The 25,968-nt window shown below is 34.4% G+C and overlaps 1 protein-coding gene across 5 annotated transcripts in view; it reads right to left on the bottom strand.

Moving 5' to 3' along the window:
• Window positions 1-25,968, bottom strand: part of ANAPC10 (anaphase promoting complex subunit 10) — a 76,667-nt gene that overhangs the window by 23,025 nt on the left and 27,674 nt on the right. For all 5 annotated transcript variants that reach the window (XR_009519504.1, XR_009519503.1, XM_060012100.1 and 2 more), the window contains exon 4: window positions 24,584-24,704. Coding sequence is in view for 3 of the 5 variants with exons in the window: in XM_060012100.1 (XP_059868083.1) it covers window positions 24,584-24,704 (121 nt within the window). In the remaining 2 variants the exon portion in view is untranslated. The remainder of the gene's footprint in view (window positions 1-24,583; window positions 24,705-25,968) is intronic.

The raw sequence follows: 25,968 nt of genomic DNA on the forward strand, positions 1-25,968 counted from the left end.
ATCCCCAAACTAGTGATCACACAAGTTGTCACTATCTGCTGGCGCACCCCACTGTCGTGGGGCAGCAGCCAGGCCTACAATTGCTCCACCTTCCCCTGGGTCCTCCTGCATCTTCTCTGACTCCCAGGCCAGGTATGTGTCTGCTCCGTGACAAAGGGTATTAGCTCCTTCTGCAGGACACTGGCATCACAAGGTGGGAGGCAGTGAGAACTGACGTGGATCCCAGTTCCTCGAATTGGTGCTCCTGGATTCCAGCTTGCCCTTGCCCTTCACCGCTACACATCCATCTTCACTTTTGACTCCTTGCCCCGTGGTGTCAAGCTGTGGCATCAGATGTGAAAACAACCAGCCTCATAGAATTTATTTAACCAACTCCTACTCGTGTAAGGCAAAATCCTTGAAACAAATCTCTTACTATATACCAGTCCCCATACACACACACACACACACACACACACACACACACACACACTAGTGCTCTGCTTCCCCGAATGAACTTCCACTGACGCACGGACACAGTAGCTGGGCTGAAGGTCCAGGAGGGATGTTTCCATGAAACAAATGTGAAACCGAAAGAGTATGTATGTTTCCAGAGGTTTTTGATAGATCCGTCAGAGAATTTAGGGATATATCAGTAACTGATAACATTTTTTAAATTCAGGAAAAAAATGAGGCAATCATTAATTCTAGGAAAACAAAATTATGCCTGAAAAGGAAATTTAAAGCATGACTCAGGTATAAAAACAATACATGGTCATGACAGTGAAAACATATAAAATGATTTAGCAAGTAGCATGAAAAACTATACTAGGAAGATGAAGAGAAGTATGTAAGAGAAGAAACAGGATTATAGGGCTAAATCCTGATATTTCATAGTAAGACATCATTAGATCATGTCTTTATAGATATGTGCACACATGCTATGTAGAACAGCACATAACTACTATAGCTATCTATGCACATATGTCATGGAGAAATATGAAAGCAAATACCAAAAAGAACCCCCCAAACGGCTAAAATAACTAAGAATAAGAGAACTGCTCCCGAGGAACAGGATGGGGGTGTGGAACAGAGAGAGAAGTGCTGTTGCGGTCCTTTCAGACTTTCAACCTATGTACATACTTTACTGTAGCAAAAATACACTTAAACTTAAAAAATCAAACTGAAAAGTTAAACTGAAAAGAAGTTAAAGTTAGTAGAACTGAAAATTAAAGAGTAAGACTCATCAAGTTGGAAAAAAAAAAATAAGGAGGAGGAAGGGAGAAATCTGACGATACCAAGTCTAAACCATTTAGAGTTCAAAAACAGGCACTAATCTATTGCTTAGGGATGCATGCAAAGGTGGTAAAACTCTTTTTTAAAAAACTAAGAAAATCATAGTAAAAGGTTAGGAGTGGTTACCTTTAAAAAGTATGGAAAGGACTGTGATAGGGAAGGGAGGAGGTATACTCCCAGCTCTGGGATGCTCATAAAGTTCAATTTCTTACATTAGACAGGTTATATACACACATAAACTATATGTGTGCTTTATGGACTTTGGGGAGGAGACAGCACTAAGCACACAACAGAAACAATTGCAGCAACACCAGCATACACTTGCAGTACTCCTCCTGCCACGTATGAGGCTTAGCTTTTTCCCAGTATTTGAGCTTCCAAATAAATTATAATTTGCTATTAAATGAGCTCTAAAATCAACAAATGCATATTTCATTTACATTTTATATTCATTTATCTTTTATCCTAGAACAAAAATGAGAAACAATTTGTATGCATGGTAGATATGACAAAACGTTATGTAAACACTTACAAATTTAGACTTCTCACATACATGAGTAATTTTTAAGGTGCAGCAAATTTAAATCATATACTGTCATCCTAGCACCATAAATCTTAATAGTAAAGAAACTCACAACAAGGAAAGGTTAAACATAGCCTTTAAGTATACATGGCAGAATTACATGTAAGGAGAAGGCTGTTTGATGGCCTACTGCTGTATTACGAAACACTGGAAAAGAGATGTGGGAATCAGCAATTTAAGATACCAAAGAATCACTATGAAATACTTTTTATGTAAATCATTTAACCACTAAGTGAATAACTGCTTATTTAAAAAAATCCAATTGAAGCAGAAGGATACATGGAGACCCAATTACCTTTTAAAAAATAGTTCAGAGAAATACAAATACAGTATGTTCTCATGTGGAATGTAAAAATGCCATACTCATTGAAACAAGGAGTACAATGGTGATTGCCAGGGGCTGGGGGTGAAGGAACTGGGGAAATATTGGCTAAAAGGAACCAGCTATAAAATGAATAACTGCTGGGAAGCTAATGTCCAGCACAGTGACTAGAATTAACAATACTGTATTATATACTTAAAAGTTGCTAACAGACTAGATCTTAAATGTTATTACCACACACACAAAATGGTAATTATGTGAGGGGATAGAGGTGTCAACTAACTTTATCGTGGTAATCATTTCACTGTATATATATGTGTGTGTGTATCAAATCATCACACTGTACACTTAAACTTACATATATGTCAATATTATCTCAATAAAGCAGGAAATAAATAATAAGTATATAAATGATTAAGAAAAAAGATGTTTTAGTATCTCAACGAAGCCTTCAAAAAGTCTTTTCACAATCAAGTTGCCTTCAGAAGGACTGTTAAAAAGCTAACTAAGGCAAGACCTATAAGAAGCAGGTGATAAACTTAACAAATACTTTTTGATCAAGAGACATGTAAAGACTTTTACTGCAAGGATATCACAATTCTATGGAGGTAATGACTAAAAAGTAGAATTCTGACTGCAGTATAATCCTAAATACACTTTAAGGAGATATGGAGCTCTGAAAGGGACTGTAAAGCAAGGTAATGGGAATTATTTAGGAGTGGATGAAAGAGACATCCATTAATTAAGGCTGACTCCATTCAAGTTTTCTGGCTTTGTGACTTTTCCTCCTCTATGAGATAATAACAGTTAACAGCAAATAACATGTTTGGAGCGCTTACTCTTTGCCAGGCATTGTTTTAAGAAATTTTACAGGTACTGAGTCATTCCAGCCTTGCAACAGCCCTATGAGTTCACTATTTTCATCTTCCTTTTATACACGAGAAATCTGAGGCCCAGAGAAACTAACTTTCCAAGGTTCAGAGTTAAGTGGCAGAACAGGAACTCAAACCCCAGCAGATGACTCCAAAGCTCACGCTCCTGGATCTTTATCAACCCAAAGATATAAATGTATATCCAATAGCTATATACAGCTGAAACTCCCAATTTCATGAGATTCTATAGAAAAGCACATGCTTTTACAGCCTATGAAAACATTACCAGTTTTCAAGGCTTTGCTCCTTTCAGCTACCATTTAGTGAGCTGCTACCATGTGCAAGGCACTTAACTGACACTTGTTTTAATCATCCCGACACCACAGCCCTAGTTTACAGCTGAGGAACCTGAAGTTCATAGAGAGGTTATATAATTTGCCGAGGGTCACCTAGCTGGTGAAGGATGAAGCCAGGACTTGAAAGTAATTTCCCTGCCAAAACTCTGAACATTACAGAAGTAATAAAGTAGTCTTGACGTATGTCTCTCTGGAATAAAAAATAAGGCAAAAATATATTCTGAATAATATTTGCAGTTCAAGTGTAATTGAAATACCTATGCCTTAAAGAGATGTGGAACTCTGAAGGGGATTGGGAGGAAAATAAGAAAGTAACTCAACTCTGTGAAAGTCCCACAATACTCGTTGTTTCCTATTAGTTACGGTGCCTAGAGGTAAAACATGACATTGGGAACAAAAGAAGTTCTTGTTATAGGTCCAGGCAGAGGTGAAAACCCAATACACACCTCCAGTTATATTGGAAATTAAAATGCAAACATCTCTAGTGTTCTCAATAACAGGTTTTCAAAACAACTGAAGTAGTCCCACACATACTTTGCTTGCTAGGTCTGTGATTTCCATTGGTCCTATAATTCATATATATAACAGATTCTGTTCACAAAAGTACAAAAAAGAACCACCTTATAATTTACTTTCAAATTGTTTATCCAAATCTAGAACATCTGTCTAGAATGGTTAAGGTGGATTATACAAAATGAGTATTATGGAGTAAGAAGTAATGAATTTTATTTTACATGAATTTTAAAAGCATTGAACTAACTCTACTGCTCGTTGCTTAGATATTATGAAGTTTGACTTCACCTTGGCGTGAATTACTATCATTTTAAGAAAAATGTTAACTAGATTCCTAAAACTGCAATCAGTGACAACTGAGTAGAAAAAGCAAAGACATTTCTGTTCTATTCACAAGCACCAACAAACAGCCCAGTGGGGAAATGGCAGCGCGCCAGGCTGCCCCGTGAGCAATTAGGCTTCGTGGCAATCAGGAGACTCAGGCGTCTTAGGCCCTTAGAAAACTAGTATGTTAAGGACTTGGTGCTTTTACTCCCCTTTCCTGGAGGCATGTGTGAGACATATCTTGTTTAGATGACAATCTCTTCCATCTACAGGACTGAAAGAAAGGTTAAGACAACTGAGTAATAAGAAGCAAATTGAGGAGAACATGAGAGATTAGCAAGCATCACTGTTTACTGACCTATTGACTAAATGTAATAACTGATCTCACATAGACAGTAATCTCATTCTAATAATCAGAAGAAACAATAATTAAAAGGCTCATACAATTATTGTAAAATGTAAAAGTGCATTTTAATTGATGAAGAAACTCAGAGTGAAATTCAGAGGCAAACCAACCTGAAATTCTCTCTCAATGAAAAATAGTTGAAATGGATAAAAATTCAGTTTCAGCCAAAATATGTGTATATTTACTCCTTTACTAACTTCTACATGGAAGGTTTCTAAGAAAAAAACAAACGACGTTGAATGACTCAGATAAACCTTATGGCAGACTGTGGGCATTAACTTCCATTTCACCAAATTTAAACCTGAAGTTCCCTATTATCTGGTAAATGCTTTCTCTTTTTGATATTTTATGAGTCTGAGTGAAAGGTTGAGGCTGTCAACACACTGGATTACATTTTGTAAATTTGCTGTCTATGTCTAATAAGATACCCAACAGCATAATAAGAATAAAAATGAATGAAGTGAATAAGATTAAAAGTGAAAGAATTAACCTAAGGATCCAAAAATATACTTTCTAATACATTCCTTGATTAGAGTAATTACGTAGGGTCACTTCAAAAATTTTACTGACTCAATATTGTCAAGAATTCATCATATTTAAGTATCTGAATTTCAAATATCTGAATTTGTCCTGAAGTACAGGACAAATTTATGATATTTTTATATTCATCTAGCCAAGATACACTTTACTTTATAAATAAAATAGATTTTAGAGGGCAAAAGTCAATAGTTAAATCAATCCTTCATATATATCTTCAACAAAAGCTCATTATTTCTCACCTTTAATACTTTATAATTTCATTTAAAGTTTTTTATTATTTTATAGTATATAAACATACGAGCCTTTTCTCTACTTCTTGATGTGTCAGTAACAGTCGTGTAATATACATCTATGACAACTTAGCCTATAAACAGAATTCCTCACAAATTTAAAACCTAAGGACCAACAAATGTTTCACTACACTCAGAAAACACAGAGTCTTTATTCCGAGAGGAACTTTCAGTAAAAAAGTGACGTGTGAACAGCAGACACTGATGTTCACACAAGCATACTGCAGACAACCCAGCAGGCGGTTTTCTATTTTTTTTGGATTATGCTCTGGAGGTGCTGGCACAATGGAATTTCAATACCATAATTGCTTATTTCTCTGTGTATTTTTAAAATAATAGGTAAAGAAAAAAATCAACTACGAAAATAACAAAATATTTTTCATTCTTCTTTTCAAAGGATGTAATTTATAACCATTACACAAATAGAGAAGCAGCACAAAAGGGGGGAAAAGAGAAATAAAGTAATGTTCCAAAGGTTCAGTTTACAAGGACCTCACACTAAGTTTTTTTTTTTTTTTTTCCTGCAACTCTTACTAGAAACAGTATTATTTGCTAAAAATGCACTGGCTGCCAAGAGCCATGGTCCATCTAAAGCAAAATGCTTAAGATGGAAATAGAGTGTTAAGACAGAAAAAAGGGGCAAGATTCAGTATACAAATTTCTGTAAAATCTATTTTAAAAAATGAATAAGATGAGGTTTTAATTTTGATATTTTCTGCCTGAAAAATAAATGCAGTACTAAATAAAATACTAAAATATATAGCACTGTATTAAAACAATAAGATGTAATCAAATTCCAAACCTTTTTTTTTTTGTAAGTTATTGGGAATTCAACACTAGTCTTGGTTCACATGATAGAACAATGGGAAAATTTTCCGAGTGGTTGAACACTAACCCTGACAAGTGTGGAGAGCCAACTACAATACATTATATGGTAGCATAACCTGCCACCCACGTTGCTGAGAGAACAGCTTTCAAACACATGCACTGAGCTGTAAAACCACAAAATCCCTTATTACACATTGTCTTTCTTACTCTAGGTGAAATATACCACCAATTCTTTTCCATTACAAATCTTTTTTTATTACTATTTTTGAAGCCCACTTAACATTTTGACTGTCTTTTTCTTACAATGTAAAAGGTATCTTTTTTTAAAAAGGAAAATGAAACAGGACTGTTATAACCCTCCTACAGTATTACAATGAAGGCTGATATCTGCCACACAATTTCTCAGAGCTGATTTTGGAAATCCATATTACCCAAAATGAGTTTTAAGCTAAAGATTTTTTATTCCTTTAAAGACCAAGGCCTATAATTGGTTCACTAAGTTTCTTAAAGCATTTGAAAACACTTGCATTCTTTAAGCAACACTGATATATTGCTTTGGGGGTTCTTTAATAAAATACATGGTCTTCATCATTACCCACCCCCCCAAAAAAGAAAAGAGAGAGAGAGAGAAAACCAAATCGTCAAAATCTGTCATGGAATGAGTGTTCTTTCTCATTCTGTGTCTCTTCCCAACATTCCTCCCTTCCCCCACTCTGGCACAAATCCAAACCTGTACCAAAAAACAAACAAAAACAGAAAGCTATTTTAGAATCAAGGATATAAGATAATATCCATCTTATATTGGTAAAATATTTAAATAAAGCAAGACTGTAGGATAGCAAATATGTTTCATCCTCATTACAGCACTGTGCTTTGTCAAAGATGTGTTCTTACTGTTCAGAAAAGAACTCACTGCAATAATGACTATCAAATTTGCACAAAACAGCTAGAGATACAGAACAAGAAGGGTGAAAAAAACAACTTAAAAGACACTACTTTTATAGAAATTCAAAGACACTACTTTTTAGAGATTCAAGATGGTTAAAACCATTTTAAAACTGTGTGTTTCTCTCTAACATTTGCCTAATTAATTTCCCTCCGAAATTCTCCCTCCTACCCTTTACATCCCCCATCTCCCCAACTCCCACCCACCGTGACCTACCTCCATCCACAATCTGCTAACTGAATCACAGCATTCCAGGACAGTTATAGGACATAACAGTTTCTTCTGGGGTTTTCATTTGCAATGTTGTTGGCAAAGAGAATTTTATTTTTAAATGTTTCTATTACACTGACAAGGTCAATTAGTCCCGTTAACTATTGGTCTTTCTGCCTGATAGCTTGGTGGATTATTCAAGTGGGACCATTCATAACCTATAACTGAATGCACCCAATTAACCTCAGAAACATGACAATACTGGTATCTAATGGGATTTTAAGTTTATCTTAATAATATGCCATAGTAACGTCATTTTCTCCAAACTGGTGGTTTAATATCTGATAGAAACACTACATTTGCCTCAAATTGAATTGATTTGTAAATTATGACATACAAATTACATAGAGTAATTTCTATTTTATGGAAGTTTATCAAAAAATGTTGAAGCTTTTTAAAAAACAATAATCAGCTATTTTGCCTACATTTGCTTATATGGTTTATACAACGAAATAAAGAATATATCAAGATTTCTCCCAAGGCGCAGAAAGCACTACTACTCTGCCAGAAGCTATTGTGGAAATTAATTTGTATTTTACTTCAAATATTCAAAAAATATTTATGCTGTCAAATATTATTTTTAAAAAGCACAAAAGAGAATTTGCATCATTGGGTGTTTGCCCTGTGACAGGCAATATGAATAAGTACTTTGCAAACTTTATCTTACTTAACTGTCTCAGGAACCCAATTTAAAAGCATTGTTATCCCTATTCTATGCATGAGGAACCTAGTAAGTGGCAAAATTGAGATATGAAACCAGATGTGTCTAGTTTGCCGAAGTGTGGTCTTTCAACATCACTCGGCCTAAGAAATATGAGATAATCCCCCAACATCTCACAGTATCATCTTGTAATAACTGGACCACAGAGTACTTTCAAACTTCAAAACTATCCTGTAAAAGAATGATGCCCAATTATTACTGAGCAACAATTAGAAAAAGATGAATGAATGAATACGGGTGTCTGGTATCCATTTAATTATATCGACACTAAAGTTTTATTAACAGTAAGACAATACTCCAGTTTTTTTCATTTCACTTCCAACCCAAATGTATTCTCACATATATGAATGTACATGTGATCTCCCACACACAGGCCTGCCCCCATATATTACCTGCTCATACACACAAACTCATCCAAACTGTCACACCCAATACTCCCGGTTTCTAAGCCAAAAGTATTGTCTATTATTCTGGGCCACAAAGAAGTGAAAAGCTATCTTAATACCACGTATCAAGGTATCAATTTTTTGCAAAGAAGGATTTTTAAAATAAGTTTTAAATAACTTTTTCATAAAGTAATTTTTAAACTATCTGAGCTAGTGAGTCAATTTAAAATATGTTCTAGCAAAAATTGTACTGTGATTATCTCTATTTTTGCTTTATGAATTTTAAACAGAAGCAATTCATTCAACTGTTAGGCCAAACTGCCCTAAAAGCAAACGCCTACCAAGAAGAGCACACTGTGCATTTCCAAAACTCAGATACTACTCTCAAATTCTCTGCTCTGGGTGCCTTCAGACTGGCTAGAGTGACTCTCAGGGCTTCATTCACTGCTTAGTGGAAATGTCTGTAAAAATATTTGTGCAATAAGGATAGACAAACCTTTATGAAAATACTGGTTTGGCTAAAAGTTGCGGCAGTTAAGATGTACATAAATAATTTTTTTAAATGACTGTTTATACCCCCTACTCTATAAATGTATTACTATAAATATTCTATTAATTCAGAAGAATACATCCTCCAGAGAAAATACAAAGACTGAGAAGTAGAATTCAGAGTCATCAGTAGGAAGTCAGCTTTGCTTATTTTTTAAATACATCAAAATAAATCTCATAAGCACAAAAAATTTCAAGAACAGAGTACAAAATCGAAGGAAGTATCCACGTTAGTGAGCTATTACCTTAGTAAAGAAAGATCCAATATTTTGACACAATGGTCCAACATGTGATCCAACAGATTTTATGCTATTAACTGGATCATATCCGAAAGATTAAAACTGCTAAACTATTCCCTTACTGAAGTCACAAAATAATGCCACTGGTGCTGTTGTTTCAAAGGATTAAATCTGTATGTTTAATCCAATGCCAATGGAAATTTCATTAAGGTTTAAAACAACAACAACAACTAGAAAACCTGCATGGGATGTATGCTCTATCCAAGTGTGGACAACTGATACTGAAATGCCAAGTATCAACATTAAATTTTTAAAAAGCAATTCTTCATGTTTAGATCTGGCAGTGAGGAACTGAATGCAAGATAACCTACCTACTCTCCTTTACTATCACATGCCTTAATAAAGATAAGACACATTTATCTAGCACTTTCTAACCTTCAGCAATCTTGCATGAGTAAGGATAAAGCAAGCAACCATTACAAAACTTAAGGAAAAAAGGAGGATGGAAGGACATAAACTTACATTGACTGAGAAACTTACTAAGTATTTGCTATGTTGCAGATGTTTTTACACAGCTTATCTCATTTAATCTTCACGACCACCCAAACAAGATTGTGATTCTCATTTCTTTAAGTAAATAAACAGAGGCTCCAAAAGGACAGAGAAAATGCCCTATATTACAAAATAAAGAAGTAATAATAGTACCAAGATTTCAACCCTGATCTGACAGACTCTAAAACCTACAATTAAAGCAGCATGTGGCAAAGACAATCTAGAAACATGTTCCTTCCTCTGGCTTAAGTCTCATCCTCTGTCCCACTTTAAATACAATATTTAAAACCCAGACTACAGCTTACGAAACAGACTGGGTTTTTGCCCCGTAAGCCAAGGTTAGAGAACTATGCGTTCAAGGGCAAGTACAACATGACTCTGGGGGAATAACAGCAAGTTTCAAATGACTATGACTTCAGGTTAAATGGAGTTCAGTGAGTCATGGTAATTCCATGCTACAGATAATCCTGATCTTAGTCAACAGAGAATTTTCAAATTTGAATTCCATATTAGCATTCAACAATTCTCTCTCAACATAAGGTAACTCTTCATTCAACGTAAGTAATTTAAAGCCAGGAACATCTCTCAATGCCTTTCACTATTCTTCCACAGAGAAATGATAAAAACTTTAAATGGAAAAAGGTAACGTTTAACAACCAGATTTTACAAACTAGCTGAGAATAATTTTGACTTGATTTTTACCTTTTTATTATCTTAAATGTGACGCAGCTACCTAAATACTATGGTTGAAGAGTGAAGGCAGGCAGAGAGTTCTTTTCATTCATCAGTCTGTTCTTACTCCCTAAAGTGCCTTCTTTATCATACTTAACCTGAGCTTATCACCATTGGGCCAGGAATAAGAGGCAAGTTATAAGTCTCCTAGATTCTCCCAAAGTAAATTATATTCCCTTTAGTCATTATCTTCTCTAAGATCTTATGCTTACACCAGAAAGTGGGGCTGCCAGGGTAGAATCAGTTTAAGAACTAATCTGCCTAGGACGCTTTTCTTTAGCAAAGTAAAGGTAAAACAGATGCCCCTACACTATCTTTAAAATAAATACAAGTGCCATTGCAGAAAAAAAAATTGCACAAATATTAACTGAGCACCTACGTGCCAGGTACTTAGGCATGAGGGTGACTGACAGATACTGTTCCTATGCAAGTGGAAGCTATCAAAGATTTGTGGCAGCTGATAAGAAATATGGCATAAAATTCTTAAATAAATGGCAGAAGGGTAAGATTAGGGTACAGAAATATACATAGAATTGTTTATAAGTAGGTCACAAATTTGGCTCCATAGTTCCTGACAGTCAAAGCAAAGTGAGTATCATTACTGGTTCTGACAGTACGGAGGCTCTTCTACTTAGAAACAGATTAGATTCCAAAGAGCTATCGTTAAGTCCATTTAATCCCATGTGCAAAGTTTTAACTATAGAAGCAACTGCTAATACCACCTATTGGTAACTAACAGAGCTGACATACTTCTCCCCGGACCCACTGCCCTCTTACAACAGGCAAGTTTTCATATCTACCAAAGTCCTTAAGTTGAAAGTTCTTTTTTAAAAATTAATTAATTATTTAATTAATTAATTTTGGGCTGCATTGGGTCTTAGTTGCTGCGCGGGGGCTTTCTCTAGTTGCGGCGAGCAGGGGCTACTTTTTGTTGCAGCGCGTGGGCTTCTCACTGTGGTGGCTTCTCTCGTTGCGGAGCACGGGCTCTAGGCATGTGGGCTTCAGTAGTTGTGGCATGCAGGCTCAGTAGTTGTGGCTCACGGGCTCTAGAGCACAGGCTCAGTAGTTGTGCCACATGGGCTTAGTTGCTCCACGGCATGTGGGATCTTCCAGACCAGGGATCAAACATGTGTGCCCTGCATTGGCAGACAGATTCTTAACCACTGCACCAACAGGGAAGTCCTAAGTTGAAAGCTCTTAAGCAGAGGAACTTGTGTGTGTGTGTGTGTGTGTGTGTGTGTGTGTGTGCGCAAAATAAAAACCAAACTGCTTTTCCTGAATTCAGATCTGAAGGAAATCTTTACTCTGGATATGTACAAAAAGGCCACTTTGTGATATAGTAGACTACATTCTCAACAATATTCCTAACAGAATTACAACAGCAAATTTCATAATTTCTTAGGTGCCTCAAAGTAGGCCTATTGATTAATAGTAAAGATAAATTCTATAAAAGCAATTTTATAAAATAATGCTGCCGAAGTATAATAGTTATAATAGCTAAAGAACACGTATGTCTTCAAGCAAATCCCAATTAAAAACATATATGAAATTTGACTCTTAGAAGATTAGTCTGAAGATCTAAAAATAAGCTTTTGAGACTACTGGCATCACAGTCATTTCTCACACAAGTTTTGTGTGTAACACCTCTTTACTATAATTCCTAAAACATAGGAAAAGAAAGCTTTCAGATTAAGTTTTGAGGGTTTAGCAATTATATATAAAATGAGTATAATACTTAGTAGACAATGAAAACGGATGCAATCTGTTTTTTTTAAAGGGCTATTCATTTTTCTCATGAATCTCAAAGAAAGTGCAATTAGGGAATAAGTCAAAGGCCACAGTTATCATTGTGTACAGTTAGTGTCAAAAGAGACACCATGTAAACAACATATAGTGATGGGCCAGATTCACTACAATTAAGTGAAGTGAAAAAAAAAGCAAAAACAGGATCTCAGGTGCTTCCCTGGTGGTCCAGTGGTTAAGAATCCACCTTCCAATGCAGGGGACTTGGGTCCAATTCCTGGTAGGGGAACTAAGATCCCACAAGCCGCAGGTCAACTAAGCCCACACACTGCAACTACTGAGCCCGCGCGCTCTAGAGCTTGCACGACACAACTAGAGAGCCCACGTGCCGCAACTACTGAGCCCGCGCTCTGGAGCCTGGGCGCCACAACTAGAGAGAAGCCCGCACGCCACAACGAAGAGCCCTCACACCACAACGAAAGATCCCGTGTGCCACAGCTAAGACCCAATGCAGCCAAATTAATTAATTAATTAAATTTTAAGTAAAACATAAAAAACAGGATCTCAAAGGATGATGTAGTCTGCGTGAAAAACTTAATTTACTCTCAAGGCACTATCTACCATTAAATACTCACAGAGTACCTTTTCCTCAACTTCAGAGGAGTTTACCGAATTTGAAAACTTAAGTTAACTCATACAAAACTGAAATACAGTAAGTTAAAGAATATAAGACTATTTTAACTGGGATTCTTTAAGAATTAGAGTAAAAACACGATTTAGTCTAAACATTTTACAGACTTAGAATCTATGTACTTTCAAAGTTGCTTTCTAAATATAGATAAGTAGATATACTAATATACTAAAATAGAATTTTAGTAATTACTGGCTATAAGTCTCTTTTATAATTATTTTATTGATTTCTATTATAAAATTAGAGATGTTTTCCTACAGAAAAAAATCAGGGTACTTATTATTATGAAATCTCATTTGCTTATTTAACAAGTATGTTATTTCAGGGAAGAAGTAGGGAAAACAGGAGTTGTCACTTTGTTATAATCATTATTTTATATGTGCCAGTTAAACCCTAAGAAAACTGCTTACCCTCAGTGGTGAGGAGATAGAGAGTATATACATATTTTCTTTTCTTTTTTTAATAAAGACTTTATTTTTTAAAGCAGTTTTTGATTCATAGCAAAATGGAGAGGAATGTAGAGAGATTTCACATATACCCTCTGTCTCCACACATGCATAGTTTCCCCATTATCAACATATGCCACCAGAGTGGTACATTTGTTACCAAGGGTGAACCTACAGTGACACGTCATAATCATCTGAAGTCGAAAGTTTACATTAGGGTTCACTCTTGATGCTGTACATTCTATGGATTCAGACAAATGTACAATGACATGCACATCATTATATTGATAGTATCACACAGAGTATTTTCACTGCTCTAAAAACCCTCTCTGCTCCATCTATTCATCTTCCCACCACCCCCAATTCCTGGCAATACCTAATCTTCTTACTGTCTCCATAGCTTTGCCTCTTCTGGAATGCCACATAGTTGAAATTATACAGTATGCAGCCTTTTAAGATTGGCTTCTTTCACTTAGGAGTATGCATTTAAGGTTCCTCCATGTCTTTTCATGACTTGAGAGTTCATTTCTTTTTAATGCTGAATAACATTCCATTGTCATTGTCTAGATGTACTACAGTTTATCCATTCACCTACTGAGGAACGTCTTGGTTGCTTCCAAGTTTTGGCAATTGTGAATAAAACTGCTATAAACATCTGTGTGCAGGATTTTGTGCGGATATGAATTTCAACTCATTTGAGTAAATATCAAAGTTCATGACTGCTGGATCCTATGGTAAGAGTATGTTTAGTTTTGTAAGAAACCGCCAAACTGTCTTACAAAGTGGCTGCACTATCTTGCATCCCCACCAACAATGAATGAGAGTTCCTGTCGCCCCACATCTTCGTGAATACTGGCCAATGTAAGTGTTCTGGATTTTTGCCATTCTAACAAAATGTGTAGTGGTATCTCCTTTTAATTTGCATTTCTCCGATGACAAATTATATGGAGCATGTTTTCATATGCTTCTGTGCCACCTGTATATCTTCTTTGGTGAGGTGTCTGTTAAGATCTTTAGCCTATCTTTTTAAAATCAGGTTGTTTTATTACTGAGTTTTAAAAGTTCTTTACACATTTTGGATAACAGTCCTTTATGAGAAGTGTCTTTTGCAAATATTTTCTCTCAGTCTGTGGCTTGTCTTCTCATTCTCTTGGTATTATATATTTCAATCTGAGGTATCTGTAACTATGTGATAATTTTCTTCATTTGGTGGCAAAGAATGGAAACGTATAGATTATATAAAACCCAGAATAAGAACTTATAATCTTCATTATTAAAAATAAGCAATAGTAAATTTACACAGCTACTTAGGAAACACCATATTAATTTAAAACAAGATAAAGACTTGAGACAATTAAAATTGTTAGACAGCTAATATCTAAACAATTTCCCTACTACTGTCTCAGAGTTATGGTATCACTCAGTCTGATTCTAGATCTTCTTTTCTTATCAGAAGTACCTTGAGGGTCTCCTCTGCCTAGTCCCTCTGTCCTACTTAATTAAGCACCAGAGATCAAGACTAGCTATAGACCATTTAATTAGCTAATTATCATTCTTAAGCTAATTCAAACTAGACAATTTGTTCTGAAAATGGCACTGAGATAGTTGGACTGCTGTTTCTGTTTTCTACCATCAACTATAATTGCAAATAAAAGAGGAAAGGTCCCCCGCTGCCAAAAAAACCTACAAACCCTTATATGATGATTTTTCTTGATTCGATTATGAAGGAAAAGGGCCACAGAAGAAAGTATCTATTGGCTTATATTCCCAGAGTTTCTACCCCAATATTCTCACTCTTTTATTCTGAAACTTGGAGATTTTTTTCTTTTTTCCTTAGAAATTTTATTCTCTAAATTACCCTGTTTAAAGCTCTTTATAAAATCATTAAGCAAAAGCAATCAGCAAAAAAGAAAAACAAATATTTATAAACATTTATGCCGACAGCATTAGCATTGCAAGTAGCAATCAATTTTCAACAGGATAGATCAAGGGAGTAAACAATTTTTAAATACATTTCAAAAATCAATAGTTAATCTATCCTATCACTCACTAACTAGCTCATTTCCCCAGCTACACACTTCGATTTTTCTGAAAAACTTGAAGAAATATTTTGGTAACTTGTAATCTAATGTGATTTCTTTTAAAGAAAAAAAATGAAAGGAATACATACTGAACGTTGATTCCCAGCTAAAGCACTGCCTTGCTGTGTGACGCTGGGCAGCCTGCTTCACCTCCGGGTGTCTCATTTGTAAATAATGGCATTGTACTTGATTAGAAGTTGCTAACTGGTGGCCACATCCAGCAGTGGATATACCTTGTTTGCCTAGCATGTTTTTAAAACGGGGAAATTTCATATTCAAATCCAGATTTCTGATTTCTCTTTAAAAATTAAAAGACTGGCAACCCTGCGCCTATATTCCCTGTGGCAAGAAAGGCTGCAATTGAATAGCAGCTGTCCCCCTTTGGATAAGGCATGGATTCTTGGTGTTGTGTTACCTGCCTGTACGCTCAGCATCTGAGCTTCTGATGAGCTAAATTACCTCTAAAGTTTCTTTCAGTTCTAACATTCTCATGTTTAGAGTGAGCCACACAGCAAAAGATCCATTTCGCCTCTCTAAGCCTCAGCTTGATTTGAATATGGGGATGATAATAACATCTAATTACCACGTGAGCTTTGGAGAGACAAAATGAAATAGTGAGTGGTGACTGCCTAGCACAGTGACATATATGTAGAAAGTACTTAATAAACAGCAAAGGTAACGATAAACACAAATAATGGTGAACACAATAATTCAAAAATGATTCTATGATGGTCAATCCAATCTAAGTCAAAATAGACATGCTCATTCTTCTCTTCTGAATGCCAACACTGGTCCCATCAAAAAATCACCTATTTGCCTCTAAGTTTTGGAGATTACTAGTTCTTCATTTACCACATGTAAAATAAGAGGCTGACGAAAAAAATGAAAGTTCTTGAGTAGGCTCATCTCAATGCGATGTATTTTTAAATTACGATAAATATTTTCAGCAGGTATTTTTCAGCAAGATATGCTGCAGCTCTTTCAGTTGCAATTACTGTTCTATTCAGGGTCATTTTAGTTGCCAAGAATAAAAATTCACTCAAAAGTTTCTACAGGAAGCGGGGGCTTACCGAAAAGTTTATATATCCATGGGAACCCAGGGGAAAGTAAACAACCAGGTATGAGAAAGGTCAGGAAATGAAGCATGTTGGGGCACCAGCCACTTGTTCCAGCCTATTTTTCTTTCCCCTGGTTGTCTCTGTCTTTACATCCACTCTATAGTCATTCTACACCATCCTGCCTCCTCCCATACCTCATACTTTATATTCTTCTAACTTTAAAGCTTCAGTTGGCAAACGCCCTTCACCTCACCCACCCTCTCCAAAACACTATCTTTCTGCATCAAGTCTTGCTGCTAACGTGCCTGTTTCTTGTGAGTCATAGTTCTGAGAGAGGTAAAAAATTAAAAACAGAATTACCATGTGATTCTGCAATCTCACTTCTGGGTTTATACTCCAAAGAACTAAAAGCAGGGTATCAAAGAGATATTTGCCCACCCATGTTCATAGCAGCTTTATTCACAATAGTTGAGAGGTGGAAGCAACCCGAGAGTCCATTGTCAGATGGATGGATAAACATATAGTGGAATATAATTTAGCCTTAAAAAGGAAGGAAATCCTATCACATGCTATAACCTGGATGAACCTTGAAGACATTGCGCTAAGTGAAATAAGCTAGTCATAAAAAGACAAGTACTGCATGAGTTCACTTATATGAGGTATCTAAGTGTAGTCAAACTCAGAGACAGAAAGCAGACTGGTGGTTACCAGGGACTGGGGGAAGGGAAACTGAGGAGGAGTTGTTTAATGCACACAGATTTGCAGTTTTGCCAGATGAAAAAGTTCTGGGGATCTGTTATACAACAGTATGAATATACTTAACGCTACCGGACTGGACCGTGTAATGCTACTACACTCAAAAATGTTAAGACAGCAAATCTTATGTTATTTTTTTATTGCAATTAAAATTTAAAAAAAAATTTCTGAGGGAAGGAATTGATCAGATTTATTCAGATAATCCTTTTGAAGCAAACTACACAAGCAAGGGTCAGTGACAAGCCTATGGACTGACCACTGGTATATTTATTTGACAACATTTTATTAAATGCCTACTGTTGGCAAACGGTGCTAGGTTCTCAGCCAGATGCGCACCCGTGGCCTGTCTGCCTGGTCATGCTAAGTAGGCTTTCCTTATATAACAGGGGTTGATGATCCATATCTCATTTTCACAGTTGTAAGTAAAGTACCTGTTTCTATTGTACTACATCCTGCCATAGGGTTAATAAAAGGTTTTCTAATTCTGTTCGTTTGTTTGTTTTCTTTGCCCTTGGCTGTTACTACTGTCACTCTGCCAAAAAAACCCCCAAAACAACAACAACAAAAAAGAGTGCAGTTCCTCCATAACTGCTGTGAAAGAACACCTGAAAAGAACAACCATACGGCACAATCTCTTGAAAGGATCCTCATCAATTTCGTAGTTCCCTTTAAGTATGCATCAGCAGTACAAAACCTTCCAATTCAAAGAATTATGAAACAAACCAAGAATACCCATCAGAATCTTCTTACTTGGCACAAATAGTATGATAGGAAAAGTTGGAATTCTTGCTATGAAAGCAAATAACTTAATTAGTCTCAAATCTATAAATTTAGAAACTATCACTCCAAAGAGTGATTAAACTACTTACTTGCAAGAACTGTCTTAGTTCAGAACTGCATTAAATAAATTGCCTATTATAACATGTCACACAGGCTTAGGAAGGAAACTTTTCAGTCCCTATCTAACTAGATTCCTGACCATTATCAGCTTCTGTGACATCATATTCTCTTGATTTTTTTCCTCATCTCTGGCAGTTCCTCTCAGCTGTTTTCATTGGATGATCTTTTTCTATCCTTGAATATTGGCATTTCCACAGTTCCAGCCCTGGTACTCTTCATTCCAACTATACACACTCCCTGAATGAAATCAAAACTCACACCAGAGCTTCCACTTACACATGGATGATTCCCAAATCTACACCTCTAACCTAGACTTCTTTCCTCAGGTTCAGATCCGTATACTTGACTACCCACTGTAAAGTCCCTCCATCTGAAAAGATACCAGAAGTCAGTGGCAAAAATAAATCCCATTAGCTTAAACTTTCTCTCTATCCCTATCCTCAGTGTTCCTTAACTCTGCATTCCATTTCTGATTAATCGCAACATCCAACCAGTTGCCAGACATGAGGAGAAATCTAGATGCCCCCTCCTACCTCCTTGAACCACCTGCCCGCACTCCCAGTAACCCCAGGTAGCAATCAGTCACAAGTCCTTTTGATTCTACTTCAAACACATCCCTTCCTCTTGAACCCAACTGCCATCACCTTAGTTAAAGCCTCATAATTTGCACCTGGATACTACATACCTGGTCTTTACACTGCTCCAGCCCCATCATTCCCAAGATTTAACTTGATCAATGTTTCCTCATTTAAAGTCTAAACTCCCTGGAATCCTGACGGCAAGCACAATCTGACTTTCGCCTATGTATATTCAATGGAACAATTATATATTTATTCCCTACAAGAATGTAGATTCCTTATGTACAGAGGCCATATTACCATCACAGTAAATGTGTTGAATGAATAAACACTTCTCCAGTCTTTCTTGTGGCTTCCTCACACCTACCCAGCTTCCAAGCACACTACATTACTGGCAGTTCTGCCATTATGCCAGGCCCTCATGCTCCCATACCTTTATGTTCACCGTGCCCCCTTTTAGAACACCTCCACTTTATTCTCCACCTGAGTAGGCTTTCCATCTATCCTTCAGATTCAGTTGAACCACCACCTCTTTTAGAAAAAAAATTTTAACTAATATTCCTAATAGTCCACTGTGTTCCCATACCCCCTGCATGTATTTACTAGACTATATTGTAATTGTTGACTTATTTGCCTGTCTCTTCCACCAGACTACGAAGTGCTTAAGGGCAGAAACCATGCCTATCTCTGCTGTATCCCAGGTACCTAACACAGTGCCTGGCACTTAGAAGCCCCTAAATAAATATTTACTGAACAAAGCATGAATCTGTCTTAGATAGGAATGCCAGGCTAGTCAAAAAAATCTATAGTCTAAGTTGATGGTCAAACAAAAAACAAGAGATACAAGAATGTTTTTCTCTCTTAAAAATATATATGATACTCTACTGTGTAACGTATTTTAGTTTCAAGAGAAAATATACCCCAAATGCATAGATACCTCAACTCCATTTTAGAAATAAGTAATGTTTATAATTATGAATATTCTTTTAAATTGCATATGTTACTCTTAGAGAGGGATAAGAGACATTTCCAGCCTAAAAATTACGTGTACCTCACCAAAGCATTCTACACTCATTTCAAAGATGTCCTAAAGTTAGTTATAAAAATTAATTTTTAAAAATATTTTCTTTTAAATTGGCTAAATTCAATAAAAACTATTTTTTCCAAAGGTTCAATAAATTAAACACTCTGTCTTATCAAACCAATTTATGTTTGTAGATACTGCCTAAATCATTCTACTTTATAACAAGTTGTTTAAAATAGGCCCCTCATAAGAAAGTAAATATAAGTAGATTTTAAGATCAATGGAGAGAGTCAGAGCCTTTGTCTGCATCTCCTTACTCTACCACACACATTAATGGAAGGCAAATTATAATAGTAAATGTTATTTTAACAGAAGAGCTGACTTATTAACCACTTCTGTCAAAGTACCATATATGGACTCCCATAGCCACACTACTGATTTAAGACACAAGGTAGAGAGCCAAAATGCTCACCCACATGGAAGAAAAGGAAAATATCATTACAGCTCTCTTAACATTGAAGACTTGTTTCAAGCCTCCTCTTTAAAAAAAAAATCACTTGGTAACAGCTTGATTATCTGAAGACAAAAACAAGGCTTAATATTCACTTCAGTGCTCAATCTTGTGCTCCATCAATATTTTATCCTACAAATTTTAGAAGCAAAATGCTAACAATGAACCAAATGACAACTTTCACATATGCTGAAAACATCTGCTTAACCTTAAGTTACCAAGTTGTTTTTCATAAACTGTATAGAAATAATTTTGAGAGCTGTCACTATATGTCTAATAAATGACTTTGGTTTTATACTTAAGAAGAAAAATTTCTACAACAGTTTTTTAAAAGAGAAATAACTAGTTAGAAAATTAAAAAGGACTTTAAGTTTTCTCAGATTTTAGCTGGAGATGTATTCTAAAATGTTAAAATGGGCACATTTAATATATAGTATTCTTTTGGTTCCTCATTCTAAACAACGAAAAATTTCCTTCACACATATTTTCCCTTCTGAGAGCAAAGGAAAAGAACAATATCAAACCAAAACATAATGCTAAAATACAAATGATTTAAACATTTAATAAGCAACTATATCTTTATTCAAAAACATCTCCAAAATAACTTCCTGGACAACATGAACATGATTTCTGGCATAAAAATAACACAACGGAGATGAAATATTTTCAAAAGATAATGATACAGACTCTGAAATGCTAAATTCTCACTTCTATATTGAAATAGTCTCTTGTGTAGAAGCAATAAATTATAAACATATTATAAAATGTTCTTAGGTTGTTGGTTTCCAATTTGCATAGGATAGATAACTTTGAAAACAAGAAAGTAGAATGAACAGCGTAAATAAATTCAACTCTGGTGCCAAAAATGTTCTAATTGGCCAAACCCAGTGTTGGTATCTTGTATCCGTTAGGCAGAAAAGTCTAAACTTCATTTCTGTTTTAATTTTAAGTCCCTCCTCAGGTATAAAAGTTAAAATATGCATTTTAGAATAGTAAAGGAAGGGTCTGATCTTTTTGTAGAGATTTTTCAACAGAGGTAACAAAGATCTAGATATATCATGTTTCATAACTGAGATGAAGGGAAACATATGATAGAAAACCAATAATTTTTGAATAAGTAGGGTAACCTATTAGCTTTCCTCACCCTGAACTATAATTTTGTAACAGTTGCTATTTCAAATCAATAATAAAGAAAGTAGGTTTTAGAGTGTTTCAAGTAAACAAATCCATAATTTCTAGTAAAAAGGGAAAACCTATTAAAACACTCCAGTACATACTACACCCTCCAGTGGGCAAGCATCCATGGAAAAATATAAAAAGATTTCGTTGGATTTTCCACTCAGTCAATCAGGCCTATAACTAATAAAATGATGGTTCTAAAAACCTCATAAAAGTTCACACTATTTTAATCTCTCATCTTAGTATATAAGTTAGAAAAAGCAAAGACTTTTCTATAATAACAATTTAGATGTTATAGGAGAATAATGTTAGAAAACAAAATCATGATCTGCTTATCTTTCCTTAAAAAACAAAGTGCTATCAGATTCTTAATTTCTTAAACTTATAAAAGAAAAACGGTACACAGAGTAAATCACATATAAAGATGTATAAGTAAAGATAAAAGTATTCTTTATACCATGAGCTGCAAAGGTAGCACTAATATTTTAAAGCAAAATCCAAAAATTATGGTTCCTTAGTGAGAACTGTGGCAGAAAAGCAGTAGGTTCATTAAGTTTTTCAGGAAAACAACTTACATTATCACCTGGTAATATTTAGTATTACTGGTCTCATGAGGCTATGTGGTCACTACACTTAGAATAAAATTAAGAGACTATTTAAAAGAGCCCTTATTCTATATGACCAATGTTTCATGACTTAAATCATAGAAGCAAAGACTAGATTAAAAGTATTCTACAATGGTCCAAATATCATTTAAAGTTTCTCTAATTTACAAAATACAAACATATATTTAATACATAAATCTGATCTAAATCTAGATCAGATATGAAGATGTATAGTTCCCAAAATGAATTAAAGAATTTTTGAATATATATACTCTAGAAAAAACTAGTACAACTAAGACTACTTAAGGTCTTGAACTTATCACTAAGCTTATGAGACCAGCAATTACAGGACAATGGTGACATCTAGTGGACATTACAAATATATACCACACATATCTTGGAATAAAGCCTTTTATTTCTAGTGTTTCACGTATTTCAACCTGTCTGAAGAAGTATATGACAAATCTTTAGTTGTAAACCCAAACAAGCTGACTCTGCGCCCTAAAAGCTTCTCAATATGAGGGACCCAATCATATGATAAATATAAAACGTTTAACAATTAAAGTATAAGAAGTAAATATCTCAAGTCTTTAAGCACGAAGCACTAATTAAATGTATCAAATACACGACTAAAAGAAGGTCTAGCAAATGGTCCAATATGATTATGATAACAAAAAGAATTTAAAAGATTCTGAATGAAACAAGTGAAAAATGAAAAAAAATTTAAATAAAAATTAAGAGCTGATCTATTTATGAATTTATTCAAGCATGGGAAGAACATATTAACCAGTATAGTCTGTCAGACAAAATAAGAAATGTTTTTAAACTAGAAGATTATCTAATTTATGACAATTTTTCAAAACCAGATTAGTTCTCAAGAAAATTTATAGGATTATTCTTTAAAAGTAAAGGAAGATAACTGGAAGAAAACCAGCTAATCCTCTCAAGAAGTGATGAACTTACCTCAAAGAAGGACAAAAAAACAAACAACAAAAAGTACTTGTGGACAATGTCCTTACTTATTATTTGTTCACACATAAGCAGATTTCACAAGAGAACAGCACTGCACTTAATGAGAAAGCAATGAAAGTATATGTGATTTTTGTTAAGCATTTTATCACTAACTCAGGGAAGAAATACAAATATTTAGATTCTAGAGATAGAATCTAAATATAAACACTAAGTCAAATAAGAGTCCAGGCCACAAAGTAACTGGAAGTCTTTCAAAAATCACACATCCTTCCCAGATCTCTCAGAACCACCTAATTGAAAAGATTTTAATGATTATTTGAGCTCAATGATTTTCTGAAAAGAAAAAATGCTAAGGGCCAGAACTTTCCAAGTATACATTTCAAAATCATTGAAGATATCTCTGAAATGTAAATATTTGGGGATTAATAAAATTCAGGTCACAAAAGCACTGTCTTACTGTCTTCAAAAAGTTATCAGAGGATAAATAAATTGTGATATATTCAAACAATGGATTACAACTCAGGAAGCAAAAAGAATGAAGTACTGATACATGCAACAACATAGATGAATCTCAAAAAAATTAGGCTGAGTGAAAGAAGTCTTACATAAAAGTATACCCCGTATGATTTCATTTATATGATATTCTAGAACAGGCAAAACTGATCTATGGAATGAATGAATGAATGAATAAACAAAATCACAACAAGAGTTACCTCTAAGGCTAGGACAGAGATGGAGATTGACTGGGAAGGAATATGAGGGAATTTTCTGGGGTAATGGAAATGTTCTAAATTTTAACAAGAGTTGGGATTACACAGATGTATGCATTTGTCAAAACTCACCGATAATATACTTAAGATTTATGCAAAATTTATATAAATTTTACCTTAAAAAATAAACCTTAAGCAAATATTAATAATTCCAGTTATCGTATACCATGCTAAAGCATTTGGGGTGATGTGTATAAATATCTGCAGCTTATTTGGAAATGGACATAAAAATTAGATAATGGACAGATTATAATAAAGCAAATATAGCAAAACACTAACAACAGTAGAATCTAGGATATAAGTATGTTGAAGTTCTCTATTTAAATCTTTCAGATTTTCTGTATGTCTGAAAATTTCCATAATAAGATGTTGGGAAAGAAATAAAGATGACATTCAGAATTCAAAAGAAAATTAAAAATATAAAAAATTTAAAATATGTTCTGTAAAATATTAACAATTTTCCTTTTATATATTAACATTTTAATCTGTTTAATGTCAAAAGTGACCATCTTCTAAAGAGCAAACATTACAGGACAAAATATTTAAAAAAATTTTAAAGACATACCCGAATCTCTTGAAGATTGTGAAAATTATTTCCTACTCTGACTGAGATCTTGCTTGGAGTATAGCTTTCATCAGATTTGTAGTCCGCATAAATACATAATGTCTTCACTGTTGTTTTTCTTCTAAAAGCAATAAAGTAAAAACAACAAGCCTTTTATCATGTGGAAAGATTATATACAAAACACGTTACCTTCTGATTTTAAAAGTCATATAGTTTGCTAAAATGAGTATTTGAATCAATAATTTCCATGTTCTTTAATTTTAACAATGATGAAAATGAAGAACATATGAAAAAATAGATACACATGTTATACTTTTACAGACATCTCTTACCTAGAACATGATCAAGAAACAGATGTAAGCAAAAAAGAGACAGTTTAGCCAAAATAGGTACCTTAGACTGCAAACAAGCATTAAGAGTTTTCAGTTCTCATTTGTATTTTAGACAAAGGAATTATTCTAACAAGCTTGTTTTTCTTTACTAGTTAGTAGTTAATTACTTAATTTCCTATGTTAATACTTGAAAATAGCTAAGTGAGAAACTAATTCTAGCAAAAAGAAAAATGTTTAAAAAAACAGAAACTATAATCTTATTACTTAATGCAAGAGATAAAATTCTACTGTTTTTAAAACATACATATCTTAGAAAAATAAGCCAAGACTACATAACAAAAATTAATCTCAGAAAACTGCAAGTGGCCAGAAAACATGAAAATATGTTCAATCTCTAATAATCAAAGAAAGAGAAATTAAAACATACATAGACATTAGTCTTTTATCATATTGGGAAATATGATAATAACTGATAATACCCAAATTTGATTAGAAAAAGTTACTTTCATAGCCAGTTAGTAGGTACAAAGCCTTTGACTCACAAATTCAACTTCTAAGAATGCGTTAAAGGACAATAATAACACTACTCTAAAGCAGATGAAGAGAAATCTTTATTGTTCTGCAGTTAAATTACTGAAAAATTATAAACAACCTAAATGTCCATCTCAATACAGAATTAAACAGATTACAATATACCCAATTTAATGAAGTACTACACAACTATTTGAGATACACGTAGATATGTAGTTACAGTAGGGAAAAAAAGCAGATTACAAAACAGAATATAAAAAAGGATTGCATTTTGGGAAAAACAAAAAAACTTTTAAAGTCATATAAACCTACATATGTATAGAAAAAGGTCTAGATAGAATCATACAAAAATAGTAAAAGTGACTATTTTGATGTTGTGAAACTTATTTCTTTCTTTATGATTTCTATATTTTCTGATTAATGTTTCAAAATAAGCATGTATTATTGTGGTCATTAGGGGAAAAAAACAGACAATTTAAATATCAACCAAAAAACCATAAAGAAGTCTATTTAAACGTGCTT

This window comes from Delphinus delphis, chromosome 5, assembly GCF_949987515.2.
Source record: "Delphinus delphis chromosome 5, mDelDel1.2, whole genome shotgun sequence".
Classification (NCBI taxonomy): Eukaryota; Metazoa; Chordata; class Mammalia; order Artiodactyla; family Delphinidae; genus Delphinus; species Delphinus delphis.